Here is a 16,766-nt window from a genome sequence, read left to right on the forward strand (position 1 = left end):
CGAAGACAGAAATGGAATTGGATCAAAGCTATGGTCATGCAGAGGTGGTCGCCTCAGGGACCTTATTCAGCTACCAGTCATATGCGCCTATTAGTATCACCAAACAAATGAGTGCAGCTCACAGGGAAATGCAATATTAAGATCAGTACAAGTTTAGAAATGTACACCAGAAAACTGTTAGCTGATTAAATTAATGAGTTTTGCAGCCATCCAATGAAGAATTTCAAGATTAATGCTAGCAGAGTTTAGGAAAAGAGCTATTAGAAAAGCCTTTTATTTAAAATAGTGCCTTTCACAACCGTGAGATATTCCGAAGAACAACCGATTAATGTAGATCCTGTTGTAACATAAAAGATGCAGCAGATAATTTGTGCATAGCATGCTTCCACAAGCAGCAATACAATATTAAACTGCCTTCTACTTTAGCGGTGACAATTGAATGCTGAGATATCTGGGACAGTTTTGATTATTCTGAAAAAACAGCATGTAGTCTTTTACATTCACCTGACAGGGCTCTGTTTCTCAACTCAACAAAATGTTAGCAGTACTTCTTATGCTGTAGTATCATCATGTCCACAAGTCCATCATTTCCCAACCTGAAACATCACCTATCCATGTTCTCCAGGGATGCTTCCTGACCTGCTGAGTTACTCCAGCAATTTTTGTCTTTCCTTCGTAAACCAGCCTCTGCAGTCCTTGCTTCTACTGAAATGTCCACACAGATATAGCCACATAAAGTCATGTGCACACAAAAACATATTTGTAAAATAATCAGTCTCTCTCACTCAATTTGTGCAAGCACGTTTCCTTTTAGCTCCAAGCTTGCCTCTATTGGGACTCATTGTGTAGCAGTCTTGTGTAGTCCCAATTTTGGGGTCATGGGGAGAGGCAACCTTGGAGCTAAAAGGAAACGTGCTTGCACAAATTGAGTGAGAGACTGATTATTTTACATGTATGTTTTTGTGTGCACATGACTTTATGTGGCTATATCTGTGTGGACATTTCAGTAGAAACAAGGACTGCAGATGCTGGTTTACCAAGGAAAGACAAAAATTGCTGGAGTAACTCAGCAGGTCAGGAAGCATCCCTGGAGAACATGGATAGGTGATGTTTCAGGTTGGGACCCTTCTTCATTCTGACCTGAAATATCACCTATCCATGTTCTCTAGGGATGCTGCCTGACTCGCTGAATTACTCCAGTGATTTATGTATTTCCTGGGCATTTCACTGACTATGTCCATCTCTGAGTGGGTGTTTCATAAGGCTGAGTAACAACAAAAAGCTTTCTCTTGGTTGTAATGCCAGCTAAAACAAACTATCTGATAAGTGTACTAAATGTCACAAGAGCATTGATCACATGTTAATTGCATTAGGTCAAGAAATCAGAGGGTGATTGGTGCCAAAGAACCTTACCCCAACAAAGAGTCAAATCCTTTAACAGAGAAGGCACAGAGAAAACTGGGAAAAGAAAAAAGTAAAATACATTGATATGATAGAAATTAGCATGAAAAATAGAAACATGGAAAGTGAAAACGGCAGAGTGTAAGACAATAGACAATAGGTGCACGAGTAGGCCATTTGGCCCTTCGAGCCAGCACTGCCGGAAATGGTGGAGATATAAAAGACTGCAGAGGCTAATAAAAAGATCCTCTAATTGCTCACCTTTCACCCATCCAGCCTCTGCATCCATCACATCATTCTCTCACATTTCTGCCACGTTCAACGTGATTCCACCACCAGTCATATCTTCCTATTCCCCCCCCTCCCGCCACTCCCCCTCTTTCTACTTTCTGCATTGACCTCTCTCTCTGCAACAATTTGGTTTTCTCATCCCTGCACACTTGATCCCCATTTCCTCCCAAATACTTTCCCCTGCAACCACAGGAGATGTAACATCGGTCCCTACAGCTCCTCCCTCATCTCGATTAAGGAACCCCGATTGCACTCCCAGGTGTTCATCTGCAAATTTTCCAACCTCGTCTATTGCATTCAAGACACCCAATGTGGCCTCTTATATATCGGCAAAATCGTGTAGACTAGACGATCCTTTCGGAGAGTTCTTGCTCCCTGTCCACCAAGGCAAGCTAACCATTTTAACTCCCCTTCTCATTCCCAAACTGACCTTTCTATCCTGGCCTTCTCCATTGCTAGAGTGAGGCCTCACACAGACTGGAAGAACAGCACCTCATATTCTGCTTGGGTAGTTTACAACCCAATGGCATGACCCTTGAATTCTCCAATCTCAAGTAAACAAACCCCCTATCCCAAGACCCCACTTCTCAGCCCCCCACCACCTCCCCACCCTTTGTGTGCACACCTTTCTGCCACTACCCATGTCACCCTATTACTTTCCCCTCCTCCTTCTGCTCACCCCTCCACATACTAATTCCCCCATTCCCATTTTATCCCCCTCTTTCTCCTCCCGTCTGTCCTCTATCTCTCTCTCTCTGGGTCATAGAAACATAGAAAATAGGAGCAGGAGGAGGCCATTCGGCCCTTCGAGTCAGCACCGCCATTCATTGTGATCATGGCTGATCGTCCCCAATCAATAACCCATGCCTGCCTTCGCCCCATATCCCTTGATTCCACTAGCCCCGATAGCTCTATCTAACTCTCTCTTAAATCCATCCAGTGATTTGGCTTCCACTGCCCTCTGTGGCAGAGAATTCCACAAATTCACAACTCTCTGGGTGAAAATGTTTTTTCTCACCTCAGTTTTAAATGGCCTCCCCTTTATTCTAAGACTGTGGCCCCTGGTTCTGGACTCCCCCAACATTGGGAACATTTTTCCTGCATCTAGCTTGTCCAGTCCTTTTATAATTTTATATGTTTCTATAAGATCCCCTCTCATCCTTCTAAACCCCAGTGAATACAAGCCTAGTCTTTTCAATCTTTCCTCATATGTCAGTCCCGCCATCCCAGGGATCAATCTCGTGAACCTACGCTGCACTGCCTCAATTACAAGGATGTCCTTCCTCAAATTAGGAGACCAAAACTGTACACAATACTCTAGATGTGGTCTTATCAGGGCCCTATACAACTGCAGAAGAACCTCTTTAGTCCTATACTAGGTAGTCCTCACAACTACCAATTTCATACATTATGCCGAAAAGTGATCAAAATGGGCGTGGTCATGAACTTACTTGCTCAAATTATTCATGATATTTCAATAATTGGTCATTTACCTGCAATTTCTTGGAGAACTTGTCCTTGAATTTGAAGTGCTGTGGAAGTTATCGGTATCCTCTGACTCTGCAAAGCAATCCTGCTTTTGGCAGCAGAAAGTCTTGAGATAGCTCCCAGACCTAATGGAGGCCTGATAGTCATAGGTAACCTACAGAAACTTGGTATAGGATTCAAGCGCTCTTCAGCAATTGCAGCCATATCCTGTTCAGAATCAATTAGACCAGTGGCAGGAGACTCTCCCTGAAAGTGAGCAAAATTAAATTAATTAATCCATCGTCATATAAGTACATTAGTTTAAAGGAAGCAGCAATATGTAATTGGCATTTACTGAACAACCAACACACCAGATTATATCAACATTTAATACAAAAATAGAAAATGTTGAATAATAATTTGAAAACTCACAAAGTAAATTTTAATAGTGGTTACTTGTTCTAAAATCTGACCATTAACCTCTGAAGGCAACATTCCAGAGCATTCAGAAATAAAACTTTGAAAGTAAAATATTATTTTCAGACACCAGCACTGAAGGAAAACAATTCTTTGTCCCCTAGGTCAGAAAATGGGATATATCACCTCTCTGGCCATCGTTAAGTGCATGTACATGGGCCTATTGCTGATACAAATGAAACTGAGAGTGGGTCCAGAACAGAAATATTAATCAGTATGTTAACGAATACTCTCTTGAATCTCTGCATGTGTACGGAGGAGAGCATATTGACTGGTTGCATTATGTCCTGGTTCGGCAACTCAAACGCCCAGGAACATATGAGAATACAAAAAGTGGTGGACACTGCCCAGTTCATCATGGGTACTGATCTCTCCACCACTGAAGGGATCTATAGGAATCCCAAAAAGGCGGCCAGCATTATCATGGATCCATACCACCCTGGTCACGCTGTCATTACACTCGTGTCATTGGGAAGAAGGAATAAGTATCTGAAAACCATGACCACAAGGTTCAGGAATACTTTCTTCCTAACAACCATCAGGCTATTGAACACTACAAAATACCAACTAAACTGTGAACTATGAACTGTCTTGATTGCACTGGGGACTTCAGGCTTTTATTTTGCTTTGCACTAATATTGTTTTTTTTAATTTATAGAACTTAGTTTTGTTTGTTTTAATATGTTATCTATTGAGTACTGTGTTTACAGAGTTGTTGCAAGTTCAAATATCATTGTTTTGTTTCAGTTGACATTAAAATTAAGCACTCTTGAATAATTGAAAGTCTTATGACCTATCATGACTGTGTGTGTGTATTTAGTTTTTAAAAGGGTTCTTATAACATGATCGATGGTAGCTAAAGACCTTTCCAGAACTCTTGATACCCTAATCCAAGCTGCTCCCTTACCCCAGCCCCACTGACACTGTAAAGTCCAAGCACTCGCTGGTGCCTTGGTTCTGAGGCATGGCATCAGATAAGCCTTGTGTCCAGTCTCATATGGTGCCCTAAGATCCAGAAAGGGCATCAGGTGAGCTCCAGGTAGCTGGTAGTCAAGTGGAGACACATAAGATGCTGGAATTTTGAGCAAACAATAAAGTGCTGGAGGAACTCAGTGGGTGAAATTGCATCTGATGAGGAAATAGGCAGACAACATTTCGGATCGGGATCCTTCTTTAGATTTGAGACTTCAGCTGCTGCCACAACTGCACACTCCACTATTATTAGGACAAATTGAGTGATGATGTCATCTGCAATTCCTTTTAAGGAGCCGTGGCTGTCCTGGGGATTCCTGATACCATCTTCATGGCCTCTTTTGGATTTATGGGAAAATTGGAGTCCTGTCAGTGAGCTGGATTCAATCCTGACCACTGGTGTAGCCCTATGTGGAGATTGCACATTCCTCCTGTGTCTGCATGGATTCCCTCAGGCACTGCAGTTTTCTCCTATATCCCAAAGACATCGGGCTGGTAGATTACGTAGAAACAATGTACTACAGATGCTGGTTTACAAAGTGCTGTAGTAACTCAATGGGTCAGGCAGCATCTCTGGAGAATATGTATAGGCACCGTAAATTGCCATCATTGTACAGTGAGTGATAAAATCTGCAGGGAGGTGATGGGAATATGGGGAGAATATAACAGGATTAGCATAGGATCAGGGAACAGAAAGTCCCCAGGTTACGACAGGGCACTGTCCTGAGAACTATTTATAACTTAAACTATTCATGCGATTAAAATAAACGAAAATAGTGTGTGGGAGAGAATCACAGAAACAACTGTGACAAAAGAGCAAACAGAAGCAAACAGAATGGCCGCCAGCTGGCCTCACTGACTCAATGAATGAGTGAGTGAGTTCAGTGCTCCCAGTGCCCCTCAGCATGATCCAGTCCTCAGATTGTTGAAGTTCCAGCAGGGTAGGGGGATGCAAAGCCAAGCTGAAACACCTCATACACTCTCCCGGCAGAAGATGCTTGCAGCCCCTGCAGCAGCTGAAAAATCCACCCCTGTCATTAGTGCCGGTTTCCCAAACGCTCATGTGTATGTACTGTGGTGTCCATAAGTCATGTTGGTTTATACCAAAGATAGACACAAAATGCTGGAGTGACTCAGCAGGTCAAATTGCATCTCTGGAGAAAATGGATAGGTGTCGTTTCGGATCCGGACCGAAGATGGGTCCCGTGACAAAATGCCACCTATCCATTTTCTCCAGAGATGCTGTCCAATCCATTTTGTGTCAACCTATAAATAGTGTTTGATAGTCAGCATAGACTCAGTGAGCAGAAGGGTCTGTTTCCATGCTGTATGGCTCTGTAACTCGATGATATGTGAAGGCCTGTTGCAATTCTTAGATGACAAATAGGTATTTTCCAAAGTTTTGTCCACCCAAGGACTCGTATCTTTTCTTTTTATCCACGTTCCCAAAGTATAGTTCCATCAGCCCAAGTTACTCCTTAAATATTTTGTGAACAAACTCCAAGTCATGCAAATTTCTTCCACCTCTTTCCCAATTAATGCCTGATAGTCAGAATTCACCTTCTGGAGATCAAGACTATAAAGTTGACCTTGGTTCAATTTCTCAATAACAGGTGGGAAAAGAATCAATGAATCATGAAGATCCAGGCCTTTGTTCATTTTTAATATACAGCAAGGGAATTGATTAGTGTCTCTGCATCAATAAATATTGAAAATGAAAAAAACCCAGCATATGCGGTTCAGGTCCGGAACTAATAGATATTGCTGTTTTCTCAACATCATAATTTTATGCTCCATTATAATTTAATATTTGATAACAATTTTAATGCCATAGAAGGTAATTTATGACACGTAGTTAATAACTATTATTGGTTGGAAAATGAACTAACTGAACTTCAAGTCCTGACATCCCTTTTAATATAATTTAATAAAGCTTTTAAGATCAGTAGTGAGATGTTCCAGAAGTCGTCAATTATTTCTCAGCATGAACAGTCATTACAATATGTCAGAAATTTTATTAAAGTTAACAACATAACTTTAACTGCTTATTTTTGATGACGTGCTCTTTTCATATTAAGATTTAAGCAATATCTTAATAATTTTATTCAAATTTTAAACTGCTCATAAAAATTTGAAATCTTTCGGGCAGTGGCAAAGGATATTTAAAAATTAGCTCCATCATAGTCAGGATATAAAATAAGTAAGTGACCCTCTCACAATTTTCATGACAATTGAGTGTAAGCTCTGTGACCTCACAATTATAATTCATAATCAAGTTTCCTAGTTCCTGGTTTAGCACTGTTCAATTTAGTTTAGAGATACAGAATGGAAACGTGGCAATTTACAGAGGCCAATTAACCTCCAAACCTAGACGTCTTTGGAAGGATAAACACTCAGCAGGTCAGGCAGCATCTCTGGAGAAAAGGAATAGGTGACGTTTTGGGGTGAAATCCTTCATCAGTATTTGGAAGGAAACTGGAGCAACCAGAGGAAAAACCACGTGATAACAGGGAGAATGTGTAATCTCCACAAGACAGCACCTGAGGTCAGGATCAAACCTAGGTGGCGAGTGCTGTGAGGCACAGGTCTACCAGCTGCGCCCCTGTGCTACCCTAACTTTCCGTTCTCTCTAGATTGTTTCTTCATGAAGTTAAATCACAGGATCCAAAGTAACGATGATGAATCCAAACTAAAATAAAGTTGTATTTCCCAAAACAATTAAATTTATCTGTTGTATTAATGCATCTTTTGATGTTTTCATTAAAGATTTCACCCAAAGTCCTCAAACCATCTCAAAAAGATGACCGTGGACTCTTGAAACACTGAGTTAAGATTGGTGGTTTGAACACATCTTGTAGTTAAAACCCCAGGATATGTCAGTTTCAATTTCAAAACGCTCTTCAAAATTTACTGAAGAAAGTTCAGATGACAAAAAGTTCACTGATGTAAAATTCAGATTGTGTTTCTTTTCTAAACTAAAGTGTCCATGTATTTGCCGGTGTTGATAGAGCCATGTGTCAGATAGAAAGGAAGAAGAAAAGAAGGGAATGAAATAAAGATACAGAGGCACATATTGAACTTTGAAACCAGCTAATTACCACCTGTTCAATCAACAATTAGGAAAGACTCACGTCTGAGAGGCAAATATCTTAAATTTAACATAAACTGATCAAGGGAGACAAAGAAGCAGAGATAGGATGTCAGTCAAGTGGTTTATTTTCTAATTTTTAAAATAATTTATATTGATATTTATGTAAAAATGGATTAAATGTCAGGGATGGAAAAGATGTAGTGGAGGGGATTTGGTTATTTAATGATTCAAAGAACGTAGAAAAATACAGCACAGGAACAAGCCCCTATGTCTCATGATGTCTGTGCCAAACATAATTCCACTTAACTAATCCCATCTGGCTGCACATGGTCTGACTTTGTAGCTTTGCCCTCTAGCATTTGTCATTTTCACCCTGGGAATGAAGGTTCTGACTGTCTATCCTATCTATGCTTCTAATCATTAAAAAAATTCCTATCAGATTTCCCCTCAGTCTCCCAAGCTCCAGAAAAAAACAATTTAACTTTTTCTCTGTAGCTACTACCCTCTTGACCTGATTAGATTAAGGATATTGCAGCACTTTATTCTTTATGCACAACTAGTGTCTAAAGATTAAAAAAACAGATTGGTATAATAACGGGTGTTCCTTTCTAATTCAGACAAAGGAATTTGGAAGGTAAAGCATCTTTGAAACATTACATTGTAAAGTAAAGTTTCTTCTATTGATGTATTAGAAGCTGAATTCAAAATATTCTCTTATGTACAAATATTTTCTCCTTCTGTTCTTTCTCATCTTGGGGTTTCTTACGGTGTTGTTTTATTTATTTGGATAACACAATAAATAAATCAGCCATATTTGCACATGTTCAGTCCATTTGGTTTTCTCTAAACACAAAATAACACTATCTTCTGATGGACTAAAAGAATGTCACATATTGTGTAATATATTTTTCTATATGCACAGTTAGCACTCCAAATATCGGCAAACAAACAGATATGTTATTCTGCAATTAGTCATGAGAATAAGCAACTGGGTGGCGCCATATGATGGTGACCTCGTCAACAGTGTCTTGTCCTTTTCTTCTTTTGTTGTTTTTAGTCTTTTGTTAAATGTTTTAGTGTATCTTTAGTTTTGTATTATGTGGGGGGTGGGGTGGGGAAAACTATTTTTTATCTCTTTCCTCAATGGAGATGCGACTTTTAAATATCGTATCTCTGTCCGCACTGTGGCCTAACATCATGGAGCTGGCGGTCCCTTTGCTGGAGAACAACTTCAGGAGCTCGCGGTCCCTTGGTTAGGCATCGACTTCGGTAGCTCCAACCACGGGAGCTTCGACCGCCCCGATCGTGGGAGCTTCGATCGCCCCGAAGCAGGAGCTTCAATTGCCGGCTGTGGGAACTTAGATCGCCCCGACTGCGGATGATTTGACTGCCCCAATTGCGGGAGAAAGGGAGGGAAGAAGATAATACGTTATTGCCTTCCATCACAGTGTGCTATGGTGGATGTTATGTTAATTTTTATGTAGTTGTGTGGCTTGTTGCTTTTTTGGTATGATCGTATGGCAAATCAAATTCCTTGTATGTTTTTACATACTTGGCTAATAAATTAATTGCAATATGCCAATACACAGAGTTAGGCTACACACAAGAATACAGAGCAGAGTGCTATTATGCCAGAAATAGATATGTTATTGCATTGGTGGTCCTAAATATCTTAGGTGCTAAGCCAACAAAAGAGATGGCTTCTCGATTGCTTCCTTATTTAATTTGAAGTAATGTTGAAGCAGTTTCTTCTCATTGGGTGTTAAGCCATGAAAAGAAATACATCCAAATTAAAATTACCAGACACACATTTAAACTTTGATTTTTGTATCCAATTTATACTCAGCTATTATAAGCTTCTTTCTCAAATTATGTCCTGGGATCCTTTAGGTTTACCCAAGAACCCAGAAGGATTCTCAGCTTAGCGTTTCAAGACAGATGTCCAACTGAAACACCACAAAGCAAATTCCATCCTTACTTTTTATCCTTCGACTGTCCAAAGCCCCCACCATCCTATTTTTACGGCTAACTCGTGGTGTGCATCTTGCAGTGTAGCCTCTGTATTTATGTTCATGATGTTCCCAATGTTGGGGGAGTCCAGAACAAGGGGCCACAGTTTAAAAATAAGGGGTAGGCCATTTAGAACTGAGATGAGGAAAAACTTTTTCAGTCAGAGAGTTATGAATCTGTGGAATTCTCTGCCTCAGAAGGCAGTGGAGGCCAATTCTCTGAATGCATTCAAGAGAGAGCTAGATAGAGCTCTTAAGGATAGCAGAGTCAGGGGGTATGGGGAGAAGGCAGGAACGGGGTACTGATTGAGAATGATCAGCCATCATCACATTGAATGGTGGTGCTGGCTCGAAGGGCCGCATGGCCTCCTCCTGCACCTATTGTCTATGAAGTCTTCTGCAGAGAGTGATCATTGACAAATCCACACCTGACTCCTGAAGAGTGTTTCTGATATGTCGGACAGGTGTTTGGGGATTACTAAACATGACTACTTTCATTTACATGCCATTGCTGTGTCCCAAACATTATGGTGCCCTGAAATGGGGGGGACTTTGTATAAAAACAGCTGTAATTTCTACATGGTGAAACCACAATGTATAAAAATGGGCTTTATTAAAATCTGACAATATGCACTTTAACCACATGTGATTTTTTTGTCAAATTGTGGAGTCCAGAGGCAAATAAATAAATGATTGGTCTTTGTCCCAAACATTATGGAGGGCACTGTAACTATCAACGTTGCCACCTGTACCAAATATAGCTTCACTATGTCAGTATATAGCAGGTAACTGTTGCTCTCTAGGTTGTTCACTTGCTGCAAAGTGAAACAGCTAAAGTGATTTGTTTCTGATCTCATCTTCCTAAGTGCTTTCTCCACCAGCCTTCAAAAAGATTACAGTGAGGTATCCTTCACTGTGTAATTATGCCTTAATCTTTAGCTGCAAATTACTATACAGTACATCTCAAAGGACCAAACCCTTAATAAAGCAAACTTTGATCAAATAAAATTGCTGCTACATGGTGATTTGATAACAATTAAGCTTTTTTAATTAATGTTGGTCATTTTACCAGGTAAACTAAATGCCTGCTAAACGTTTTGCATAGGTTAACTGAATGCTCACTAATTACAATTTAAATTTCATCCATGGATTTTAAATAATTTTTATTAATGCAAAGTAGTAGAATCTTTTCTATTTGGAAGGAACACTTCAAAATACACCAGGTCTAAAAATTTAGAGCATTCCTTCAAAACCATGGCACAGAGACATGGCAGTGTTTTGGTAATAAATAATTACTGAATCTAAAGAATAGTTAAATGGACCTACTTAAAAACAAGCAATTAACTCACCATAATTTCAAAAGCACTTAGAAAACCATGCAAATATTCTGCAAAGTGGGCAGCATCTGCAGAACGAAAGGAAATATAAAAGTTTGGATATTGCCTTTCTTCAGAACTCACTTTGGTTTTGTTAGGCGTTCTGCTGCTGAATGACCTGCTAATTGTTTTCAGCTTTCCAACACATGCAGTATTTTAATTTTAGGAGGGAAATGATTCCCTCCAGTTCCTGCTTTACTATTTCAAATATTTGAATTACTCACACATTTAATATTGTGCAGCCATCGTTCTTACTGTGAGGAAACTTTGCACTGATCCTTACTGCTCGTGTTTATACTCATATAAACACCAGTAAGTCTGCGGGCCAGTGTATTTGCATCAAATGCAGAATTCTCAATCTTGTTGACAGGTTCCTGTGGCAAATCTGTCATTAAGTCTACCATTGGGAGTGTGAACATTGCTGATATTCCCCAGCACCTGTGTGGAGAATCTGCTCATAGGCTCTGTGCCAAGTTAAACCTGGCAGTGGATGCCCAACTAAATATGATTCAAATGAGCTCTTATGGTAAAAGGAAAAAAGTAAATAAAAGACACAAAATGCTGGAGTAACTCCGTGAGTCAGACAGTATCTCTGAAACACATGCGTAGGTGACGTTTCGGGTCAGGGCCATTCTTCAGGGAATTTGATAAGAATAAGTTACATTAATTACCTGCATTTACTGTAACCGTTCAAAATTATTTGAAAGTTTTTACATGTTATTAGCTGATTTATTGTTCTTTTTATTTCTACTTATTTATTTCTTATTCCTTTTTAAATGTATAATATATTTTTATTTGCTTATTTCATTTTTAATAATCTTTGAATGCTTAAGAATATCAGGCATTTCAAAGCATTCGGATAGCTTTGACAAATGACTCGGCTGGGAGTGTGACTTGGCAATCGTCAAAGGTGTTCTCAGGAGTTTTATTGGCCCATTTACTGGCTTGCTTTTGTCAAGTAAGACCCTGCTGCCATACAAAATCTTGTAAATTGAGACCCAGACACATTTGCCAGCTTGACAGAGGATGAGCAACTGTGAGCATTTTCACAAAGGTAAAAGACAAAATAGAACGCAGAGGCATGAGTATAGTCATGAGCTTTGAAGTAAATTTACTTTGTAAGATTCAAAGATATGATTTAAAGACATGAAAGGAAAGGGAAGATCAAAGGAAAGGACACCCCATTAAAAAAAGTTGTCTGTGTGAAGTTGGAAGATGTGGGGATAGTTTTGAATAAATGCTTTGCATCTGGCAATAAAAGAGAGGAATGATAAATATATTGATATTATGCCGAAAAACCACTCAGCTTTGGAAATAGTCTCTTTTCTGGGGCTATATTAAGGGGCCTAACTTTCTCTAAGCAGTTAAACTACAAAATCCTGATCAACTATATCCCATTTACTTCAACCTACCAAGGGAGGAATGAAATGGATTCTGTCATTTTTTCAATCCTCTCATGCCACAGACACAGAGGATGGAAATATGACTATTGTGAAACTTCTTTAAAAAAAGGGAAAAGGCATAGACTAATTGCTTCAATTGGTTATCCCACTCAAATGAACCTTGTGTTGTATTTTTTCCATGTATCATGAAGTTAAAATGCAAATAAATAACATCCACTGTCTCTCAGATATGAAATCTGCATGGGAAAACAGTATACTAACCAAAATGTAGAAACAAATAATTGCAGATGCACAAAAGGGCACAAAGTACTGGAGTAACTCAGCAGGTCAGGCAGCATCTCTGGAGAACATGGATAGATGAGGTTTTGGGTTGAGAACCTTCTTCACACTGACTGAAGGGGGGTACAAGAAAACTGTAAAAAGTGAAAAGCAAGACAAAGTTTGGCAGGCCCTTGTTATGTCATCCTATAGCTGGCCACACTTTGTCCTGCCTCTCGGCTTATCAAGCTTTCTTCCACCCCATACCACCCCCCCCCCACAATCAATCTAAAGAAGGGTCTCGACCCAAAACGCCATCAATCCATGTTCTCCAGACATGCCGCCTGACCCACTGAGTTACTCCAGCACTCTATATCTTTTTGAGTATGCTAACTAAGTTTAACTTGTCAATATGGAACTCAAACACATATATCTACAATGTTAAATGCTGTTCTTACCTCAGAAATGCTCTCCTCTATACAAGTTTCAGTAGATTTCTTTAATGTGATCTCACCGGATGTAGGGATCATCCTGGGAAAAGTTTTCCGACCAGGTGGTTCTATTCCAGATACCATCAATCCAGTTGTATATATCTTAGTTCTTTGTAATTCCGGTTTATATCTGTTGTGAGAAGAACCAGGAACATTGAGCACTGAGAGAGGTTTATTTTCACATATCTTGATTTCTTTTAAAACGGAGGGTTTAGCAGTTGACTCGGACCATGTTGAAAGTTTTGAAGATAGTCCCATGTCATTGTGCATAATATCAAGTGGTTTCACCTGAATTGGTTTTCGAATATATGTTATTATTTTCGGTCTTACATATTTGGGTTTTGGAATGAGTTTAGCTTCAATTGCCCCGTCATACTTGGGCTGGTCATTCATTTCTGCTTCTCCTTTGTGAGTTAGCACAGTCCTGGGATACTGTAAAATTGGCTTTGGGATTCCGCTGTTATAAACAGTTTTATCAAGAACTTTAGAGAATGAATTTAATGACTGCATATTCCCTAAAAGAGGGATAGGCACAGGTTCTGGAAATTTCCCAGCACGTAGTAACGAGAGCTGTTCAAAAGCAGAATCTGGAGTATGATCAGTAACTTGCATACTTATCATCTGTTGAAATTGTGGGCAAGTACTAAGAGTGGAATTTGAACCTATTGAGACCAGTAGGTTTTCAGTAGGCTGATGGTCCGCAGAAACACTTTGTGGCTGATTTTCCCGAGTAATGATTAAATTACTATTTATTTCATTCACTTTCTGTTGAATTGGTCTTTCTGTCCTTCTTGTGGAAGTTTCATTGCTGTGCTGACCAAGTTCATCTTTTGATGCCAACAATGCTGTCTCATCTATAACTGAACCCGACTCAGAAATATGTTGCTTTGATTTGCCCGACTCTGTGATTTTCATCTCATCAGAATCTTTCTTTTCTGTCATTTTAGTCATGCTTTTCACTTGATCTGTTTCATGTTTTAGTAGACTGCCATCAGTCTCCAAAGAGTGCTTTGTATCTTCACTTCTAATCACATTGATTTCAAAGGTATCAAAATGGCTATTAAATTCTTGCTTAGAATATGTATCAGTTCCTGTGCATGGTAGCTGAACAATTTCAACATAGTTTTCTGCCTCACATGTAACTCCCAAACTAGTAGACTCCGTGCCAGTCAAATCATTACTAACATTTGAAAAAAAACTTCCAAGTTGTTCAGTTGGCACAATAAAATGCTGCGCACCATATTCAGCCTGCTTTCCTTCTTTACAAACCTGACTTAACAATACTGAGGCAGTGTTTTCAAATACTGAGCTGCCTTTGGCAGGAGTTTCTAATAGCTGTTCTTGAGGGCTCTTAACGTGTTGCCCTGTTGTGCAGTCTTGTAGATCATTCAGCTGCATTTTCTCTTCTGTTTCCGATGGAGATGATTGTTGACTAACATCACAAGAGTCTGTACTCCCATTTCCCTTAAAAATATCTCTCTTGTTTTGAACGTTCTGCAAAAGTTCAGCTGTGTCCTGCAAGTTATTCACAGGATGGCAACTGTAATCAGTATTTATGTTATATTGGTTAGATAATGCATTTAGGTTTACCTGGACTTTTGATTTATTAATGGGCACCAGCAGTTTGCCATCTGAACACACAGCAGATTCAATCTTTTCACAATGAATCATGCTTTTGAAGTCAGGTTGTCTTTCTACATTTGTTTGCGCCTTGAGGACTGACTTCATATTTTTTGAAGTAGGCGAGTTAAAATTAAATACAGCTGAGGACAAGTCAAGTGGATCAGATGGAGACATGGCTCTGACCAGATAGGCTGGTGTATTCTGTGCATTATGCGTACTATTGGCATCCATGCAGAATTCTTGAAAATTCAAAGACTCAGTACAACTAATCATTGAGACATCCTCAGATAAACACCCAACAACTCTTTCTGGTGATGTCTGCTTTTCATTAGGTTTCTCCAGAGAATTGGCAGAAGAGGAGTCGGTAAATGACAAAGGTTTGAAATTATTTTCTTCATTTTTGTCTGCAACTTCTGTTTTTGGCTGCTGTAGTTCAACAGCAGCGTCAACTGCATAACTGTTCTTTCCTGTAGAATAACAATCCTTTTGAATTTGAGGTTCACCTGGAACATATTCCCAATTTTCCTTGTTAAGACACTGTGAACCACAAGCTTTCTCATGGTGCATGGTTGCTTCGGTTTGTCTGAGTTCGGTACTTTCAATTATAGTGGGGAAATTATGTTCTGTAAACTCCAGGTCGGTACTTTTTCCCATTTTACCTCGAACATCTGTTGCTTGAGGTGCCCCATCTTGAATCAAAGAAACATCCAGAAATTCATTTGGCAACAGTATATTCTGTGGCACCTGACGATGTGCATTCACATTGTCAGCTGTTAGATTATTTCTCTTTTCCCCTATTGTAGGAATCTGGGATACTATTTGGTTTGCATTACTGTCTCCATCTGTTCCCATTGGCTGATCATTGTTATTCTTTTTTTCCTGTTTATTGCCCTCTTTGTCAGTGCTAAACATGCTGTTAATAACCGAGGAAGTCATCTTCACTCTCTTGCTGTCACTTTAATTTTAATAACAGGCCATTTAATCAATTGTCTGTGATGAATAGATGTCAAATATGTTTTTATATTTTTAGACTAGAAACATAAAAACTTCACGTTGATAATGTACTTATTTCTTTGATAACTTATTAGTAAAAGCGCCGTGTGAAACAGAACATATTGATAAATGTTCTTTCCTCAGCCAACTTGGCAGATCAAAAGTACTTTTGACTCCTTCTCACTGTTGTATTCTTCATTCATGAATCATTCTTTTTCTTCATATTCATCCTTGTCACTCTTTATCACTTGAAAACAAATCAACAAATCAGCTTTGTTATCTTTGTTCCTGCTGTTTACTCCTTAATGTAACTGTCAGTTGACTTGTGGAACCTGCAAAAATTATACACAGAAACAGACCATCAGTGCCTCCAATCTGAACACTTGCCAAGTACATACAATATACTGAAATGACAAATGTAACACAAATCTGATAAATTCTGAAGAATCCAACTATTCAGATATAGGGCCAATATTACTTTGTGTTCTAAAAAGTGTAAAGGACTGGAAAACAAGCTTTTAACTGCTTTAATAACAAAAAATAATTGCTTATGTATTTTTGGATCACAGATTGAGGGAATCTGATCAGGGAAGATCAAAGATTATTTTCCACAAAATATTGATAACATGAAATTATCAGGTGCATTCAATGCCACTCTGTATCTTTCAAACTAATTCCATAGTCCCCATAGTTGCCTTTTCTTTTTAATGGTGTCTATTTCAGAACACAATAAAAACAATTCCAGAATGTCAAAAAGCAGCTGCACTGCAAAAGCATACACTTGGTGCTACAGTGGATAAATAATTTTAAATGGTCACAATTTTTGAGACTTTCAACTACATCCTTAAAATCGGCACTTTCTCAGATCAATGTGTCTATTAAGCACTTGAAAATCTATACATGCATCCAGAAAA

At 39.1% G+C, this 16,766-nt stretch overlaps 1 protein-coding gene across 1 annotated transcript; it reads right to left on the minus strand.

Moving 5' to 3' along the window:
• Positions 1-260: 260 nt before the first annotated feature.
• Positions 261-15,795, minus strand: LOC144595624 (uncharacterized). Its single transcript, XM_078403205.1, has 3 exons — positions 13,204-15,795; positions 3,186-3,426; positions 261-337 (listed from the first exon to the last, which is right to left on the minus strand). Exons 1-3 carry the CDS (start codon positions 15,793-15,795, stop codon positions 261-263), a joined length of 2,910 nt encoding a protein of 969 aa, XP_078259331.1.
• Positions 15,796-16,766: the final 971 nt, after the last annotated feature.

Source organism: Rhinoraja longicauda, chromosome 7 (assembly GCF_053455715.1).
Source record: "Rhinoraja longicauda isolate Sanriku21f chromosome 7, sRhiLon1.1, whole genome shotgun sequence".
NCBI classification, from domain to species: domain Eukaryota; kingdom Metazoa; phylum Chordata; class Chondrichthyes; order Rajiformes; family Arhynchobatidae; genus Rhinoraja; species Rhinoraja longicauda.